Genomic DNA, 18849 nt, shown 5'->3' with positions numbered 1-18849 from the left:
TATTTGACCATCTTTTCATCATATGGGATGAGAATGAGGGTTATATGTCACATGCATGTACAATCCATGGGAGTAGAAGCTTTGAATGCATGAAGTTGTTATGTTAGTAATGAATTTGGTGGAAAATGAGCCATGCATGGGTTTGATTTATGAAATTGAGCTTCGAAATGTTGTAATTTAGTGTTTGTACCATGTTAGTACACATATATATGAAGTTTGAGTCAAAATCATGCATTTGAAGCCTTTGAATTTGAAGTTGAAGCTCAAGAACACGTTCTGGATTTTCCATAAATTTGATGTCCGCTCGAGCGGGGAAACCGCCGCTCGAGCATGAATTTCGTGCTCCTAGTATTTTTGTGCAGGCATGATGTCCACTCGAGCGGGGAAGTCCACGCTCGAGCAGGGAGCTATGTAGGATGGACTTCCGCTCGAGCACCAGAATGCATGCTCAAGCGTAAAAATGACATAGCCAGTACTTTTGCAGGCCTCATGGGTCCGCTCGAGCGGGGACCCTGTTTTCTGAAATTTTGTTTATGCATTCTGAGTTTCGTTCTCCATCCTCTTTCTCTTCTAAGTACTCTTAGGCATGCATTGAGCATTGTAATTGAGATAAAGAGATGAGAATAAAGCCTAAAGAGGAAAATGTGAATTTAAGAACGGATTGAATTGTTAGTGACCCTTTTGTGTTCATGGACTGTGTAGGGTCGAGCTCCAGGGCAAACCAACCAACCAATCACGGTGAGTAATATCGATATTTGGAAGCTTGTCATTTGTCCAATTGCTTATTTTCTTATTAGCCTTATGTCTCATGATTTGCTAGTTTGAATTGTGGACAAATGTCTGACATGAATGAATGGGCCAGAGGCTGTTTTGACAAGAAAGAATGAATGGGCCAGAGGCCGTTTTGACATGAATGGATGGGCCAAATGCCGTTTTAACATGAATGGATGGGGCAGAGGCTGTTTTGACATGAATGGATGGGCCAAAGGCCGTTTTGACATTAATGAATGGACCGAAGGCCGTTTTGACATGAATGGATAGGTCGAAGGCCGTTTTGACATGAATGGATGGGCCAAAGGCCGTTTTGACACGAATGGATGGGCCAGAGGTCGTTTTGACATAAATGAGTGGGGCAAAGGCCGTTTTGACAGGAATGAAAGATAGATAGGCCAAAGGCCAGTATGTTTGAAACCACAGTCACTTGACTTAAATTGTGTATATAAATGCTAAATAAAAATGTGAAATTGGGCTCAAGGCCGTTCGGAGTATGTTGTTCTACATATTGTTTGCATCTTCTTATTTGATATTATTCACTGGGCTATCGCTCACGCTCATTCATGTGTTTTGTAGGTGAGCCCAGAGAAGTCCAAACCCAGCCCCAGTGAAGTCTACGTGGAACAACAAAAGTTTTTGAAAGAGTCAACCCTTGTGTCTCACGCACGAGACCCGTCTTCGCCCTTTTGTTATGTAATTATATTTTGTCCTGTTGGCGAAGACTTTGTATATGTTGTACATAGTTTTGATGGGTTGACTTAGACTTATGTGATCCTGTTTGTACTGAACCTTATGACGTACATATTTCGATGTGAGTTATTAATGTTCATAGGTATGGTTTGTTATGATGTGCCATGTAAGCACAACTCTATGGACAAAGTTTTAAATTGCTTCCGTTTGGCCCCCATTAACTCTGTTAAAATACGTTTGGTTTGGTTTGAGGTCGTAGGTAATCTCATGATTACTGGCCGGTTATGTCCTTAACCCACGGGGGCGGGTTCGGGTCATGACAATTACCTCTCCTCCACCACCGCCACTCCATCTCCTCTACCACTACCACAACTTCACCTCTAATCTTTTTCGCCATCACCACCACCACTACCACCACCATCACCATCACCTCTTATCCACCACTTTCACCACTACTGTTCGTTCCCTCTCTTCTACCACAAAAAATTAGTTCCTGATTTTTAGTAACCAAAAAAAATGGACCGCAGAAAAATATTTTTCATTGACCACAAAAAATTAACTTTATTTTAACAGAAAATATTTTTCATTAAAATATTACCCCTATTTCTACCAAATAAAAAATAATTTTTTTTTCATTGAAATGAAAATGAAACAAATAAATTTTCAACCTTAGTAACTAAAAAAAAGGAAAAATCAAAAAAATAAATTCATTAACTACAAAAAATAAATAAAACGACCGCCTATCCTAACTCTCCTCTTCTTTTCTTCTTTTTGTTTTCCTTTTCCCGCTCTTTCTAATTACCCCTCTTTCTTTCCCCCCTTTGTTTCTCACGATCTCAAATCCCCAATCCCTAACAAAAAATCCCCAAAATACAATACTATAGAGAGAGAGAGAGAGAGTTGATCGGAGATTCAAAAATGGCAAACTATCACTTTGTGTACAAGGACGTGGAAGGAACTTCGACTCAATGGGACAATATTCAGAGAAAATTGGGAAACCTCCCTCCGAGGCCCCCTGCATTCAAGCCCCCATCCTTCAGGCCCGCCGAGGACGAAGACTCTAAACACAAAGACAAAGCTTGGATCGATGACAGGACCGAAGAACAACCCCAAGATCTCAAGGACGATCCCGATCTCGACGACGATCGCTTCCTTCAAGAGTGCAGGTATCATTTTTCGTCTTCTGATTCTCCTAATTATGTGTTTGGTTTCCCAAGAATCCGAAGGAAACCCAAAAATATACCCAACTATTTTCACTCATACAGTTTATTGGCTCAGTTAAATTGAGTTTCTTTTTGCTGTTTATTTTGGTTTTTTACTTGAAAAAGGTGAAGTTTTTTTTTTTTCCCCTAGTAGCTTAATCAAAACCCTTGAAGGATTGTCCTAAACTTCATGGTAACAGTTCATTGAAGATAATTGGAGCCCTAATCTCCTGACAAGTGTTCCATGAACTATATGGCATCAATATAAATTGGACCTATCTTTTCATGGGTTTTTTTTTTTTTTTTGGTATATTTATTATCAGATTAGAGCATCTCCAATCCTTACTCTTCCTCTTCAGCAATTTGAGTGAAATTTTCATTAGATGCTTGATTTGGTATGGAACACAACAATCCTTACTTTTTTTTGACTAATAATATGACTGTTGAAAATTTGATGAAGAATTTAGTTCATCCTTGATTTGGTGAAAATTTTGCCTCTCCTTGATTTGATACAAGTTTGATGAAATGATTGGAGCTCATTGCTCTTTAGTTATCAAATTGATGAAACAATTGGTGAAAGATTGCAGATGCTCTTATTTCCTCAAAATTTATGTTTTAATTGAATATTTCTTAATTTGATTGCATGGTGTGTATTAATAGGAAGAAGAGGTTCGGAAAGTTGAGACAAGCAGCTAAGGTTCAGAGGTATGGATCAGTGGTTCCAATTTTTGGATCTGATTTTGTACGCGAGGTTTCCCCGGCTCCACCAATTGTTTGGGTCATCGTCATTTTGTACAAGGACAGGTAAGAATTATTCCTGAAAATTTGATAGTTCCATTGTTGCACTACTTATCTAATTGATTGTTGTTACTTCTTAAACAGCTCCATTCTTTTTATTATACCTCTTTGGATTCTTATACATTTGTAAATGCGTATCCATGTGTGTGTTGATATATTTGTTTTAAATTTTTTATGGATACCCAGAATGTGGGCTTCTTCTGCCATGCTTGGAATAGTTGGCAACAAAATACCCGACAACAAAATTTGTTAAAATAATTTCTACTAACTGCATTCCTAACTATCCATATTGTAATCTTCCAACTCTTTTGCTGTACAATAATGGTGCTGTCAAGGAAAATTATGTGGGCTTGCATAATTTTGGCCATAGATGTACTCCTGAAGGTATCTTATTATAGCTATATCAATTTTAATAGTTTTTATTATCCTTTCTATGCCCTTTGGAATGTGCCATTAAGTTGCCGTTTCTCTAAGAATCTAAATTTCGTAAATTTTTAGATCTTTGTGTTAGTGTATGTAGTTATCATGAGCTTGTATGTAGATATTGTGTCATCAAAAGTGAGATTCTGAATTCCAAAATTGTTATATGGCAAAAGAAATTTTGAAAGCAAAATGATTGTGAGCTCTAAATTTTCATTTCTAGATTCTTTTTTTTTTTTTTGTGTGTGTGTCTCCCCTTCTTTTGATAAGCATTTTCATTTTTGGATTCTAATTTGAGAAATGCTAAGCGTAGCCCTACTCCGATTCTTCTCTTTTATCCTTTCCCTGCTTCATTGCCTTGACTAGTTGGCCTTGCTCTCAGAATAGTGAAAATGTTATTGTGGAAATTTCCTATAACGAATTTCTGCTTATGAAAATTTGTCTTTACTTGTGCTAGATACCTAAGGATGTTGAGGATGTCAAAAGTGCTCCAATTATGGAGTCGTTGAGGCCTTGTAAGGATGTGGAGTTAAGCCCATCAAAGGATGTCGAGCCAAGACTGTTTATAGATGTGGAGGATCCAAAATTGAAGTTAGGTAAAGATATTAAGGAGCTGAAGTCAAAGCTAAATGTGTTGGAATCAAAACTTAGTGAGGTTAGTCTTTTCATACGAAGTTTATACTATGTAGGATAGCTAAGTAGCCATAGGTACGAACATTCGACAGACATGGACATGCTAATCAAGTGATTTTTTTTATAAAAAAAAAAAGCAAGACAATATATTTGGGACACGCTAAAATTTTATGTCTTTTACAAATTTGTCATATATCAAATATATGAATTGTTTACTCAAAAAGGTAATTAAAAAAAATAACGCTAATTAAAATTAAAAAGTTATACATTTCAAAATTTAAACTTAAAAAAATCATTCATGTAATAATTGCATTCTAAAAAATGCAAAACAAATGTACATTATTAAAATTCATACAAAAATGTTATGAATCCACCTTTATCAACCCATAATTTATTCCAAATGCGTTTGTGTGGTAGAGATTAAATTGATGAAGTATAAGATCCATAAGTAAAATAAACCATTGTTATTTACATTGATGTTGTTATTCCATCATTCTCATTTCCAGTCCATAAATGTGGTTTTCAAGTACACCCACTCAGAAAGAAGTACCCATCACTTGATATAGAGGTAAGCCTATTTCTAACTGTGATGCTTTAGTTATCTTCTATGTGCTTGTATTCACTATCTATGTTGCTGTTTCTCTGGTCTGCACCAAAGTTACCCAAAACTCTCTTTCCAAACAACAAATGCAATTTAGGACTTTTTATCCTAAATGCTATTAGCAAACATCTAGGGATGGATTTGTTTTCTTTCTTCCATCGTCTCTCTCTCTCTCTCTCTCTCTCTCTCTCAAACTATAGATGCATATTTGCATATTCATATTCGGCATATTCGACATCTTTGTTCAAGCTGTAGAAGAATTGAAGTCTAAGACATTTAATTAATTGGCAATAACCTCATTATCTTTCACCATTGTTCTTGAGTTTTTGATTAAAATATTTTTCTACATTTATTTATTTATTTTGTTGTATGTGCGTTTTCATCAAAATGTTTAACAGGCACCCAAGAGACACTTCCAAAGTGACTGCCTTTCTGCTGATCTCAACTACAAAAGCTTGTAGATTGACTCACAAAAGAAGGTTATATTTCTTTAGTGCCTTGTCGTGCCTTTTTGTTCTTCACAAATCCTGTAATCTTATTTCCTTGTTTCTGAGTTATTGAAGATTGTAGCCTTAAAAAATGAAAATTCTGAGCTCTCTAAGAAGCTGGATGTTGCTCTTGGGAAAATCGAAGCGGTATTGTTTTATTTACCCCCATTACTTAACTATTTTGTTTTCCAGTGCAGGACAAGCAACATAAGATTGACCAAAAACATGTTGTCAGTGTAATAATGAATATATGTTTTGAAGAATTGATAACTATAAGTTTATAAACTTCCCCAAGAATGATATTCTTTCAATTGTGGAAGATGCAATGGAATGCTTATTTATCTTTATCAAATTGTTAGCATTTTATGAATGGGCTAAAACTCTGATATAGCTATGTCTAATTCCTTTGTGAAAATAGTGCAAAAGCTTTACTCTGATTATTTCATAATATTGAGGGTTGGAATCTTTTGTTAAAAGTTTGGCTTTGTTAGAGAGTAACTAGATTGCACAAGTACTAAGGCATTGTGAATATTGTATTTCTTTATGCCTAGTGTTAATGTACACAAATACACAGTGGGATCCACTTTGCAGCTAAAACTTCATATGTTTTTGCTATCATTAATGCCCTCACATTGTTAACATGTTTCCTTAAATATTGAGGGCATTAATGGCAGTAAAAGCATATGAAGTTTAAGCTGCAAAGTTGATCCCACTGTGTATTTGTGTACATTAACACTAGGCATAAGGAAATACAATATTCACAATGCCTTAGTACTTGTGCAATCTAGTTACTCTCTAACAAAGCCAAACTTTTAACAAAAGATTCCAACCCTCAATATTATAAAATAATCAGAGTAAAGCTTTTGCACTATTTTCACAAAGGAATTAGACATAGCTATATCAGAGTTTTAGCCCATTCATAAATTGCTAACAATTTGATAAAGATAAATAAGCATTCCATTGCATCTTCCACAATTGAAAGAATATCATTCTTGGGGAAGTTTATATACTTATAGTTATCAATTCTTCAAAACATATATTCATTATTACACAGACAACATGTTTTTGGTCAATCTTATGTTGCTTGTCCTGCACTGGAAAACAAAATAGCTGAGTAATGGGGGTAAATAAAACGATACCGCTTCGATTTTCCCAAGAGCAACATCCAGCTTCTTAGAGAGCTCAGAATTTTCATTTTTTAAGGCTACAATCTTCAATAACTCAAAAACAAGGAAATAAGATTACAGGATTTGTGAAGAACAAAAAGGCACGACAAGGCACTAAAGAAATATAACCTTCTTTTGTGAGTCAATCTACAAGCTTTTGTAGTTGAGATCAGCAGAAAGGCAGTCACTTTGGAAGTGTCTCTTGGGTGCCTGTTAAACATTTTGATGAAAACACACATACAACAAAATAAATAAATAAATGTAGAAAAATATTTTAATCAAAAACTCAAGAACAATGGCAAAAGATAATGAGGTTAGCGCCAATTAATTAAATGCCTTAGACTTCAATTCTTCTACAGCTTGAACAACGATGCCGAATATGCCGAATATGGATATGCAAATATGCATCTATAGTTTGGATATGAAAATTAGCACGAAACTTGGTACACACAACCGCCTAGGCACGAGAGACTTGTGGGAGAAGACGGGACTCGAGTCGGGTTCCTGATTTGGGAGTTAGAGCCAGATTTCACACTAGGCAAACTAGTTCCTTAAGAAACTTAGAATTTGAGGTGTTGATGCCCCAAAATCACCAAACGGTGTCGGATTAGCATGAAACTTGGCACACACGACCGCCTAGGCACGAGAGACTTGTGAGAGAAGATGGGACTCGAATCAGATTCACGGTTTGGGAGTTAGAGTCGGATTTCACTCTAGACAAACTAGTTTCTTAAGAAACTTAGAATTCGAGGTGTTGACGCCCCAAAATTACCAAACGGCGTCGGATTAGCACAAAATTTGGCACACACGACCGCCTTGGCACGAGAGACTTGTGGGAGAAGACAAGACTCGAATCAGGTTCCCGGTTTGGGAGTTATAACCGGATTTCGGTCTAGGCAAATTAGTTCCTTAAGAAACTTAGAATTTCGAGGTGTTGACGTCCCAAAATTACCAAACGGCGTCAGATTAGCACGAAACTTGGCACACGCGACGACTTTGTCACGAGAGACTTGTGGGAGAAGACAGGACTCGAATCAGGTTCCTGGTTTATGAGTTATAGCCGAATTTCGATCTAAGCAAACTAGTTCCTTAAGAAACTTAGAATTCGAGGTGTTGACACCCCAAAATCACCAAACGACGTTGAATTAGTACAAAACTTGGCACACACGACCGCCTAGGCACGAGAGACTTGTGGGAGAAAACGAGACTCGAATTGGGTTCCCGGTTTGGGAGTTAGAGTCGGATTTTGGTCTAGGCAAAATTATTTACTTAATTATCTTTGTAATTGTATAGTAGTTAAGTTTTTATATTTTTTGTAATTAACATATTAACACATAATTATATTGTCATTAATTATTTTTATTTTTTGTTTTCAGATATTTCCCGAGTAGGAGTTTGCTTCTTGCGGAATGCATGCCTGTGAAAAATGCGACTAACTTTTGTTTTTGTTACCCACGGAGAATGATGTGGAAAACTTTTAATTTTGGTTTATGTTATTTTGAATTATGAACAACATTATATATGTATTATGAAACATTATGTAGTGGGGTAATTTTATTGATGTGTAGTTATAGATGCAAGAATATTTTTATTATGAAGAAATTATTATTGCTATACAGGAATTTTTATATTATTATGCAATTATTGGTTTCCTTTTCAATTGTTCTTCATTTAATACATGTAATTTTAATATTTTTAATAATTTTATTGCTTTTTTTTTTTGCGACAGCATCACACCGTCCCAAAAAAAGTAGGTAATTTTGTTATTTTTATTAATTTTATTGCACGATTTTTTTTTTTTTGACGGCACCACACTGTTGCAAAAAAAAAAGGTAATTTTAATATTTATTTTTTTTGGTGACGATACCACACCGTCACAAAAAACATTAGAACCATTGGCGACAGTGGTCATGCCGTTGCAAAAAAAAAAAAAAAACAATTTGCGATAGCATTTCTTGTCGTCTCAAATAAAACTTTTAGCGACGATAAAATAATGTCGTTGTCAAAGGTCTTAATTTTTTACATATTATAGGCGACAATAAAATGCTGTCACAAAAGGTAACAATTGCTGTCGCTAAAACTTTTTTGCAACGACCTCTGTCGTGACCCCCCATTTGCCGCTGCTAAAATTTTTTTGAGATGACATTAGGAGTATTAGCGACGACATTTTGCTATCACAAAAACCTAAAATTTTTGTAGTGGGTGGTAAATTTGGAAAGGGATGCTGCAACCATGGTTTTGATGGTGAAGAGATCAAATTCTTAAAAAGGGGAAATGATCACATGAGGCCCTTTCTCTCTCTTAATGGATACATATATATATATATATATATATGGATATTGATAAATTCAACAAGTGGAACACTTGGTCAAAATCTAATGACCACCATATCCATTATCGAAAGTATCCAACGGTTACAATTTGAATTTCCAGCAGCTATATTAATGCAACCACTTTGACCAGTGATACACAGGTGGTAACCATCCAAGACCCTCCAGAGGATTTGCTCAGCCCTATTCTTGGGAAATAAACAACCACTTGCTGAGAAGAAAGAGAAAGATGAGACATGTGTCACTAGAGGAGGCAATTCAACAAACAACTTTCAAGATTTTATGGAGATTCCCAAGAGGCAACCACGATTTTCAGGAGAATCTAGCCTCTATAAATATCACAATTAAAGATGGAGCAAACCCCAACCAATTAACCATTCAACACAACATGGTACAAAGCACCCGTGCTTTTTATCTTTAGTTTAGCCTTAGGGTTGGTTTGGCATAATTTTAAAAAGTCAAAAAGTTAAAGGGGGATTTGGTGATAGCCCTCTCACTATCTAATTTGTCTTTCAAAAGGACAAGAATTATATAAGTACTTCCAAAACCCCCTAATATTTTAAAACTTGTTTCTTTTACTATATTATCCTCATATCTATTAGCTCTCCTATTAAGCCATCTTTACTGTGTATTTCAGAGTAAAATTTTACTCTGTATAACAGTAAAATTTTACACTCTGAAACTAAAAGTAAAATTTTACTCTGTATTAAAGTAAAATTTTACTTTGAAAAACTAGTAAAATGTTAGACTCTATACAAAAGTAAAATTTTACTCTGTATAAAAGTAAAATTTTACTCTGAAGAACGAGTAAACTGTGAGACTCTGAAGTTAAAAGTAAAATTTTACTCTGTATAAGAGTAAAATTTTACTCTGAAAAACTAGTAAAATGTTTCTACACAAAAGTAAAATTTTACTCTGTATAAAAGTAAAATTTTACTCTAAAAAACGAGTAAACTGTGAGACTCTGAAGCTAAAAGTAAAATGTTACTCTGCACAAAAGTAAAAAAGCGGAGGCAGTGTTTGTGGTGGCTGAAATGTTTGGCAATAACCACCTCTTGACAGTAAAATTTTACTGTCATTCTAACACCAGAGTAAAATTTTACTCTAATTCTCTCAAACAAAAAACAGAGCAATAGAACCAGAGTAAAATTCTACTCTCATTATCTGAAACAAAAAACAGAGCAATAGAACCAGAATAAAATTTTACTCTAGTTCTGTCAAATGAAATCAAATCAAAAACAACAAAAATAAATCCAAAATAAAAAAACAAACAAACAAACAAAAACAAAATAAATTAATCAACAAATCAACATATCTAATTGAAAAGAAAAACTTCTAAAACTCGATCAACAATCACAAATCTCAATGAAAAGAATACATGTGTTCAACAACACTTATACACACAAATATATATATATATATACATATATTTTCTTGTTCTTCTTACAGCCGTAGAGAAATCCAGAGACTACGCGGACTTTGTGTTGCGGATTGTGATAAAACTTTCATCATAAGTTCAATTGTCGTTTTCTTCACTGTTTCACCACATCAAACTCCGAACCTTTCACCACATTAGCATCGTAACCGTATTCAAACTCCGGCCTCACCTCCACCAAAGCATTCTTCACGTCGACACCGCCGTATGCAACAGCATAACCTCGAGAAGCCGACGGCGATTGAAGCTGCTGTCAACGAGGTTGTCGTCTTCAACATTAACTTTGCTATTGAATCGAAAATCCAGATCTGTCGTTGCTTCTGCTCAACTGTGAAATCTAAATCTGTTGGTTCCAAATCTAGATCCACCACCACTACCGGGCGTGAAATCTGTGATGTCCGTCGCTGATCTTGGTAGAGCAGATGAGGAGAGAGACGGAGAAGGTGGGAAGATCTAGTTAAGGGGTATAATAGTCTGATAAAATATTTAAATAATAAATTTTGTCCTTTATGCAAGACTTTATAATTATGAGGGAGTTTAGAAAGTATAATTTTTTTCTTAGTCCTTTTAACAATGAAAGGAAGGTAAAGGGGGTTTATAGCTAAATTTTTCAATAAAAAATCATTATCTTATTTAAGTCATATCATCATATTTAAATCACATCACCTCTCTACAACATCACTTCAAACCCAACCCATATTTCACGTTTTTTCATAAAAAGTCAAAAAGTGTACTTATTTAAATCATCCCAAACTAAGTTCAACTTAGAAGTAGACTTAAGAGTAAAATACTAATAGGTCTTAATAATTTGACTTAATTCTCATTTAGTCCTATTGAAAGTTAGTTATAGTAAAATCATCGCTAAAAATAATTTTTATAACAATTTTTTGCATGTCGCTAAAAATTGACAATTAGCGACTTTTTTTGTCACGATTTTTATAAATTGTCACTAAAACTTACAATTAGTGACGTTTTTCTGTGATAAATTTTTTAAATTGTCGCTAAAAGTTGAAAATTAGTGACATTTTTTAAACTATCGCTAAAACTTGTAATTAGTAACATTATTTGTGACAAAATTTTCCAACGGTCACTAAAAATTAACAATTAGTGACTTTTTTTAATAGTGTTTGATGAAAAATATCATTAATTATTACATACTTATTGGACAATAAGACCACCTATTAGGACCTATGTGTAAGTAACCCCAGACTTAAATAGGCATTTTTGCCATTTTTTTGACCTTAGATCAGGACATCCATATCAAATTAGTTGTTTTTGGCCTTCATATATATTATTTTGAAACTCAATCTCATTTTATAACTCAATTTTATGTTTTCAAACTTGTTCTTATGGTTTTGTATTTTCAATCCATTAGATTTATAAAATTAAGCATTTTGGTGTTCATTTCCTTCTATTTACCCCTCTTCTTGATTTTATAAACTCCATGAAAATTTCAAGTCCTCTTAATTGAGGCAAAACAAGAATCAGGAAGTTTTTATCCTCTGAACTTCAACACAATCTCCCTTGTTTTAAAAGTCAGATTTTTCCAAAAACATTTCCACAACTTAAGCACTGTTGCCTAGGCACACCCACATATCACTAAAGACCTCTTGATTTTTAGCCAAAACTTGTGTTTTAGTCAAAAAATATAAATTTTGTATTTTTTGCACGAACAAAAAATACAACAGAACCAACTTATTACATCCTTCAATATGTGACATGGTGCTCCATTCAATTGTAGAAAGAAACAGAACAATATAGTTAGAACTGAAATCCTATAACATGTATGCATTGTTGAAGCAACTTGAAGTCTGCTTTTCCTACATGTTGACAACAATCACACAGCTCAAGATTCAGAGGTTTGTTTGTCAATGAAACTTAAGCTATGTATCCGATAACATAGTAGTATTGGGACTGTCAAGTGAATACATCAGAACAGAGATATACACAATGCACCCAAATGGCAATGCATTATTATGGCGAACCCACCTTTGACAGCTGCTTGCAAGAATGATCCGATGTGAACTCAAATTTGAAAAAACAAAAAAAAAAATGCTTATATACTTTGGCAACTTTGTTGGCACAGAACTCCAATATATATATATATAGTGATTCAAACAAGGATTACAAAAGCATGTTGAAACTAATAAAGAGTATTTGTAAGACAAGATAAAGAATGTAGAATTTGTTTGCCAATGCTTCTTGTAATTACTCATGGTAACCAACTAATCATTTTCTCTGAAAGAACATAAGAGAAAATCCATTTTTGGTATGGCAAGTAAGAATGTGACTTCAATCACCAAGGATATTAATAAATCAAGTAACTGACATTTTTGGTATGGCAAATAAGGATATTAATAAGAATGTGACTTCATTTTTGGTATGGCAAATAAGAATGGGACTTCAATTCCCCTCTATATAATAAATCAAGTAGCTGACATTCTCAGGCAATGGAAAAGAAGAAAATCTTGAAAGAATATGAGCAAAAACTAGATAATATATTCAGTTTGATGCTAGGGATGACAGGGCAAAAACTCACAAAACAATCCAATATTCTAGTTCTCGATGGCATGTCTTAATAAAGTAACATCTAATAAGTATATCATTTCCATAGAAGTAGTTTCTTACAAAATATGGAAAACAATGTTCCACAAAAGGTTATAAGCCCTTTACATCATTCTATCTTTCTCTACAAAAAAACTGCATAAACCTTAAATCCTAAACCCTAAAAAGAGCACAAAAGGCAATCAACACTGTGCATCCTGCTTGGATACGATCACTTAACTGACATTACTTGATACAGATTGTTAACAGCAACCCATAATGATCACTAGGCAACACAGGGACCATCAATTTCTTGTTTTTCCCTTTCTTCTTGCAATATGATAGACCTGGTAATGCCTCCATGTCAATTAATTTCTTCTTGCAATATGATAGACCTGGTATTGCCTCCATGCCAACCATGTCTATTCTTCTTATCTTGAAATCACGCAAATTGCATACAAATCGATCCAGTCGCTTTTGCAGAGGCCAATTACCAGAAAGCATCTGGTTGGATTTAGTATCAAATGTCCATCCATTCTCTCCAGGCCTATACTGCACCCAGGCATCAACCCATCCTTCGGGCAAAGGAAATTGACCATCCAACTCCTCATCCCAGTTCATGTCACCACAAAAAATCACGTTTACATCTTTCTTAAGAAAATTCAGTGCTTCCTTTGCCTGATCAACACGTTCCTTGCTGAACATCTTATCCCATTTGGGACAAGGACTTTCAAGATGGCTACTGGCAACAACCAATGGCATGTCTGCCTGAACTTCAACCTCAGCAACACAAAGTACTCTTCCCATTATGGAATTATTGAATGGTTTACGTATGTACGATTTTACTGCCAGTTTACTTAACTGCAAGTTATTTGATAAGGACATCAGGTCTTAAATAACCACTTACTGCAAAAACTCGTCAGGCAAATTTAAGAAGGAAAAAAAAAAAGTAAATTACACTTTGCCCCTTTACGTTTAGTCATTTTCTCACATTTTTTTTCCATTTTAGCCCTTCATATTTCAACTTTTTCCCTATTTACTCATTTGGCATGTGACTGTTTTAGTCTATAAGTCAAAAGTTACTAAAAAAATCAAAAAGTCTATAACTTATACCAAAAAGTCAAAGATTCATTTTTTTCTCTACTTTTTGCACATCTTTTCGTAAAAAATCAAAAAGTCATTCCAAACATACTAGTTTTTTTTATCTCATATTTTAACTAAAAAACCAAAAAGTTACTAATAGCATGTTCTCAAACGAGGCATTAATCCAAAAGGTAACTTATATCCAAAACCAAAATTAGATAGAAAGTGACAAATTGACAGCCACGTGGCATAAAAATATTTTATTGTATATAATTCACACCTTTAACACAAATCCAAACCCCAATATAAATAATATGTTTTTTATGTCATGTGGCAGTTAACATGACATTTTCTGTCTAATTTTTTTTTTAAAGAAAAAAACCTTCAACTTGAGAAAATTTCCAAACATAAAAGAGGCAAAGTCTAATTCACCCAAGAAACAAGGCAAACGATGTATAACCATGAGGGAGGGGGGAATAATTTGATCATTCAACAATGAAAGAAGCTATATCAAGATTAAAAATGTACCATATATAAGAAAGATTTCTTAAAAAACACAGAGAGAGAGAGAGAGAGAGAGAGATTGCCTTGCAAATTTGTTGTACCACAAGTTATTGGTCAGAATACAAAGTAAATAATATTCAAAACAAAGCAAGATTCTAAAAATTTTGGATGCAAGTTTTCTATTCTAACATTTTTATAATTGATCAGCCAGATGCATACAGTTAGGTGGATGGGTCAATTTCCTTAGTAGCTATGTAAACAAATAGACCTAAACCAGTGATTGTGTACAACACAAACCAAGCATTCAAAAACAGAAAGTTCAATATGTAATCAATTGGAAGTAAATTTCAGTGTCTTAAACAGCACAAGTATACAGGTAATCATGTTCAACAAATGCATTCTAAGATGTCTTTGATACAACGTCATACATCATACTGTCAAATCATGTGTGCCCAGTTTGTATGAAATGGCCCTAGACATCCCTCCCTTGCGAAAACCAGAAATACAAAATGAACCCTGCTATGGAAAAATCATAAGAATCTCACCTGCAAGCAGAAGTATTGTCTATATGTCGGCTTTTCTGTAACTGAGCAACGATACAATTTCCACCAGCGGGATTGTTGAAAAATGCAATAGCTTCTGGAAGTAACCTCCTGCAGAGAAAAACGACCTTAAAAACAACTAAAAGTCATAAAAGCCAGAATGTATGTTACATGGTCGAAAAATGGAAATGAGAAAAACCTGGAAGCATATCAAATCAGGGGAATGCAGCTGAATAAGGTCACCAATAGCTTCCATCCTCTTATCCATTTCCAAGTCTTCTCGGAACGAAACATTATAACTCAAAATCTTCAATGTTCTCGAAGCAATTCCCATTCCTGTGAAAAGATTCAACTGCAACTGTCAAAAAAAAAAAAAACTATTGTTTCCTTTGCCTCATATTAACTAATCTTCAATTACATGCAACTTGTAAGTCCTAGGATTCAATAACCACAGATATACAAAAGAGGAAAAGGAAACAACTGTGAATACAAAATCCTGCCATAAAACTTCAAACACCATAATATTAAACATAATGAGTATCTAATATATACATAATTTCCTACTAGCCTATCACTACTAAATATAATCAGAACTCATGAATCACATTTTGAACCAACTTTTACCTATAACCTGATCTGTTAAAAAGTCTATTTTGTTATACCCTTTAAAATAGAAGCTCCAAATATACCTTAAGAATGAGTCGAAAATTTCTGTCAGCCCACCCCACAAACAAAAGCCTTATATTAAAAGTGAATCGATTCGTACCCTTTCATTGACCCTAGAAAACCTCAGACTTCACTTTTCCATCAACATATGCTCTTGCATCCCCCTAGAAAGAGCAAAGCTCGAAGGCACACATTTTGTCAGCCCCAGATTACTTCCGTTTTAATTTTGCATACTAAAGTTCTCCATCCTCAAATCAAATCCTGTCAACATTCTTAAGACAATAAAATACATATGCCTTCACCCTTAAATAGTTCAATTCATGTTTGTAAAACTTATTGCCATGAACTAAATCTATATCATTAAATATCTTTGGTTTCAACTTTAGTTTCTCACATTGTTGAATATAAGTTTATTATCCAAAACTAAACTTCTTGAAAAGAATCACACGACTGGATCGTAAACAAACAACAAAAGGAAATGCAGATTTAAGGTGGCTTGGTACCATTCAAGAATATAAGTAAACAAGCTCATCAAACACCACAATGCAAAGAACACAAACTGAAATCAAATACAATATTTAAATTGGGCCTAAAACAACCAAGAAGAATACGATCTCTACAGAAAAATGTGAACTCATTCCAATAAAATAGCTAAGGAAAGAAACCCATCAAGCCCACAAGCCAAAATAACAAATTCAAGGATCAAGATGAGCTAAAACAAGCCAATTCAATTTGTCAACATTAATTACAAAGGACTTGTCATGAAGTAATTAAAAGTACACCATCTGAGGCTTGGGTAGCCTTGCTCACTTATGTAATAGGAGGAGGAAATAATGTGAACAATGTTGATCAAGAACTTCATGATCAATGTCATACAATTCAGATAATTAGGAAGAATGTGCACTGATCACAAGAAAGAATGAAGTTCCAAGCTAATGAAAATAAGACTGAAAGAGAGTTTCACATTGGTGATTTGGTTTATCTCCCATTTTAGCCTTACCGCCCAACTGCATTGACCATGAGAATTAAATTATCTCCGTGGTTTGATGGGACTCATCAAATTTTCAAGTGCATGGAATTAGTTGCTTATAAATTTAATATGCGTCCAGATTAAAAAATCCACCCTATTTTTCATGTTTCGTGGTATGGCAATAGGTAGGAAATGGGTCGGTCCCCCTACCCCACCCCCACCTCCATTTCCTTCGCTTGCCCCCACTCGACTCAACCCTCATGAAACCCTCCACACTCCCAATCCAAACCCGCAAATGTAAACCACACTCTCGAACACAACCCGACCCCACCCGATCCACAACCTGCTCCACAGCACAATGGCGATTTAACAATAATAATAAAACTCAATAATTAAAATTAAAAAATAATATTTATAATTAAAAAAATATATTATATATTATAAATATATTAAAATTAAATTATTATTATATATATATATAATATTATAGAAACTCAATAATACAGATATTATATATATCCTATAAAAATTCAATAATATATTATGCACCGTGTTTGATTAGGGGATAAAGAGGGGACTATTTACTGTGCGGATTGTAATCCGGAAGAACCATCCAATCCGCACTTTTTTTTTTTTTAGTCCACCAGACATGGAGTTCGGCCGGACTCCTTATCCACATATTGGGGACTATTGTATCCTCACTATTGTATCCTCGGGGGTGTGGGACAATTTTTAGAGGACTGTCCCGGGAGGTGTGGGACAATTTTTAGAGGACTATTCATTGTTGGGATTAGGAGGTAAAATGATCATTTTGACCATTTACTATTTAATTATGTATTATATTTAATAAAATTCAACAAAATTTAAATGTCTCAATTTAAAAATAAAATAACTTTATTTAACTTTTTATTGATGTTTTATTTATTTAATTTTTTTTAAATAATTTTTTATAGATATTTTATTGATGTTTTATTTTAAAATTTTGTTTATATTTTATTTAATTTCATTATTTAAATTTAATAGTTGTTTTATTTAATTTCATTGTTTAATTATTATTATTTTTAAAAACAAATTTATTTAAAATTTTAATTAAAAAAATAACATATATTTTTATTGATATTTTATTTATTTAATTTTTAAAAAATAAATTTATTTAATTGTGTAAAAAATAAAATAAAATAAATTTTTGTTTAATCTAACTAAAAATAATTAAAATATTAAAGATATGTTTAATATTACTATTACTTAGTAAACAATTAAAAAATGATAAAATAATCTTATCTTTTGTTCATTTAGATTCACTAAAAATAGATTTACTAAAAATAGTTCTTTCCAGACATCTAATCCCATAAAAAAACAAACACAGGATAGATATCCAATCCAACCAAATAGTTCGGGAGATTAACTGTTCCAGAATTCAAGTCCGATGGATTCTAATCTCCTGTCCAATCTGTCCAATCAAACACACCCATATTACATATAATGTTATTATTTATTTATTAGAATATTTACGGGTCAGGTAGGGATCAGGTAAAAAACATTACTATCCCCGAAAAATGCTTCATACCACTAATTTAACATCACTAATGCATCATGTGGCATTATGTGGACCCCACCACTGATGTGATAGGTTAGCCTTTGTTTTGTTTTATTTTTTTTTTCTTTACATTGCCACCTCATTAGTGGTATTTTTAGAACTTCAAATTTAATGCTCTAAATCACCACTCTTACTCTCCCCATTCCCGGCCCGAACCCCATCAGGTTGTAAAAGGTTCTCCAAATACAATCTTCCCTATTCAACCACCTTTGAACCCATCATGGGTCAGGGGTGTCGTGTAGGCTGACGAAAGAGTTACTAATGAATGGATCCCTCGAGTTTAATACTGGAACCCACAGCCCGTCAACTGATCCGAAAGCATAGGATCCAAATTGTGTTAAACCGATTCCGACCCACTTCAGATGGAAACCGGGACCTGGGGCTGCTGCTAGGATTAAGTCACAGC

The 18849-nt window shown here is 34.0% G+C and overlaps 1 protein-coding gene and 1 pseudogene across 1 annotated transcript; one reads left to right on the top strand and one right to left on the bottom strand.

Annotated features, from left to right (window-relative positions):
• Positions 1-2382: 2382 nt before the first annotated feature.
• Positions 2383-10945, top strand: LOC114263988 (uncharacterized; annotated as a pseudogene).
• Positions 10946-13144: 2199 nt separating this feature from the next.
• LOC114263989 (uncharacterized) lies at positions 13145-13920 on the bottom strand. Its single transcript, XM_028204576.2, has one exon. It carries the CDS (start codon positions 13886-13888, stop codon positions 13328-13330), a length of 561 nt encoding a protein of 186 aa, XP_028060377.2. The 5' UTR covers positions 13889-13920; the 3' UTR covers positions 13145-13327.
• Positions 13921-18849: the final 4929 nt, after the last annotated feature.

The sequence above is a fragment of the Camellia sinensis genome, chromosome 9 (genome assembly GCF_055761805.1).
Source record: "Camellia sinensis isolate YWXY chromosome 9, ASM5576180v1, whole genome shotgun sequence".
NCBI classification, from domain to species: domain Eukaryota; kingdom Viridiplantae; phylum Streptophyta; class Magnoliopsida; order Ericales; family Theaceae; genus Camellia; species Camellia sinensis.
This window is presented reverse-complemented; position numbering and strand designations above follow the sequence as displayed.

Coding starts and splice junctions, on each gene's coding strand:
- LOC114263989 (XM_028204576.2), bottom strand. CDS start 13,888: ATGGGAAGAGTACTTTGTGTTGCTGAGGTTGAAGTTCAGGCAGACATG.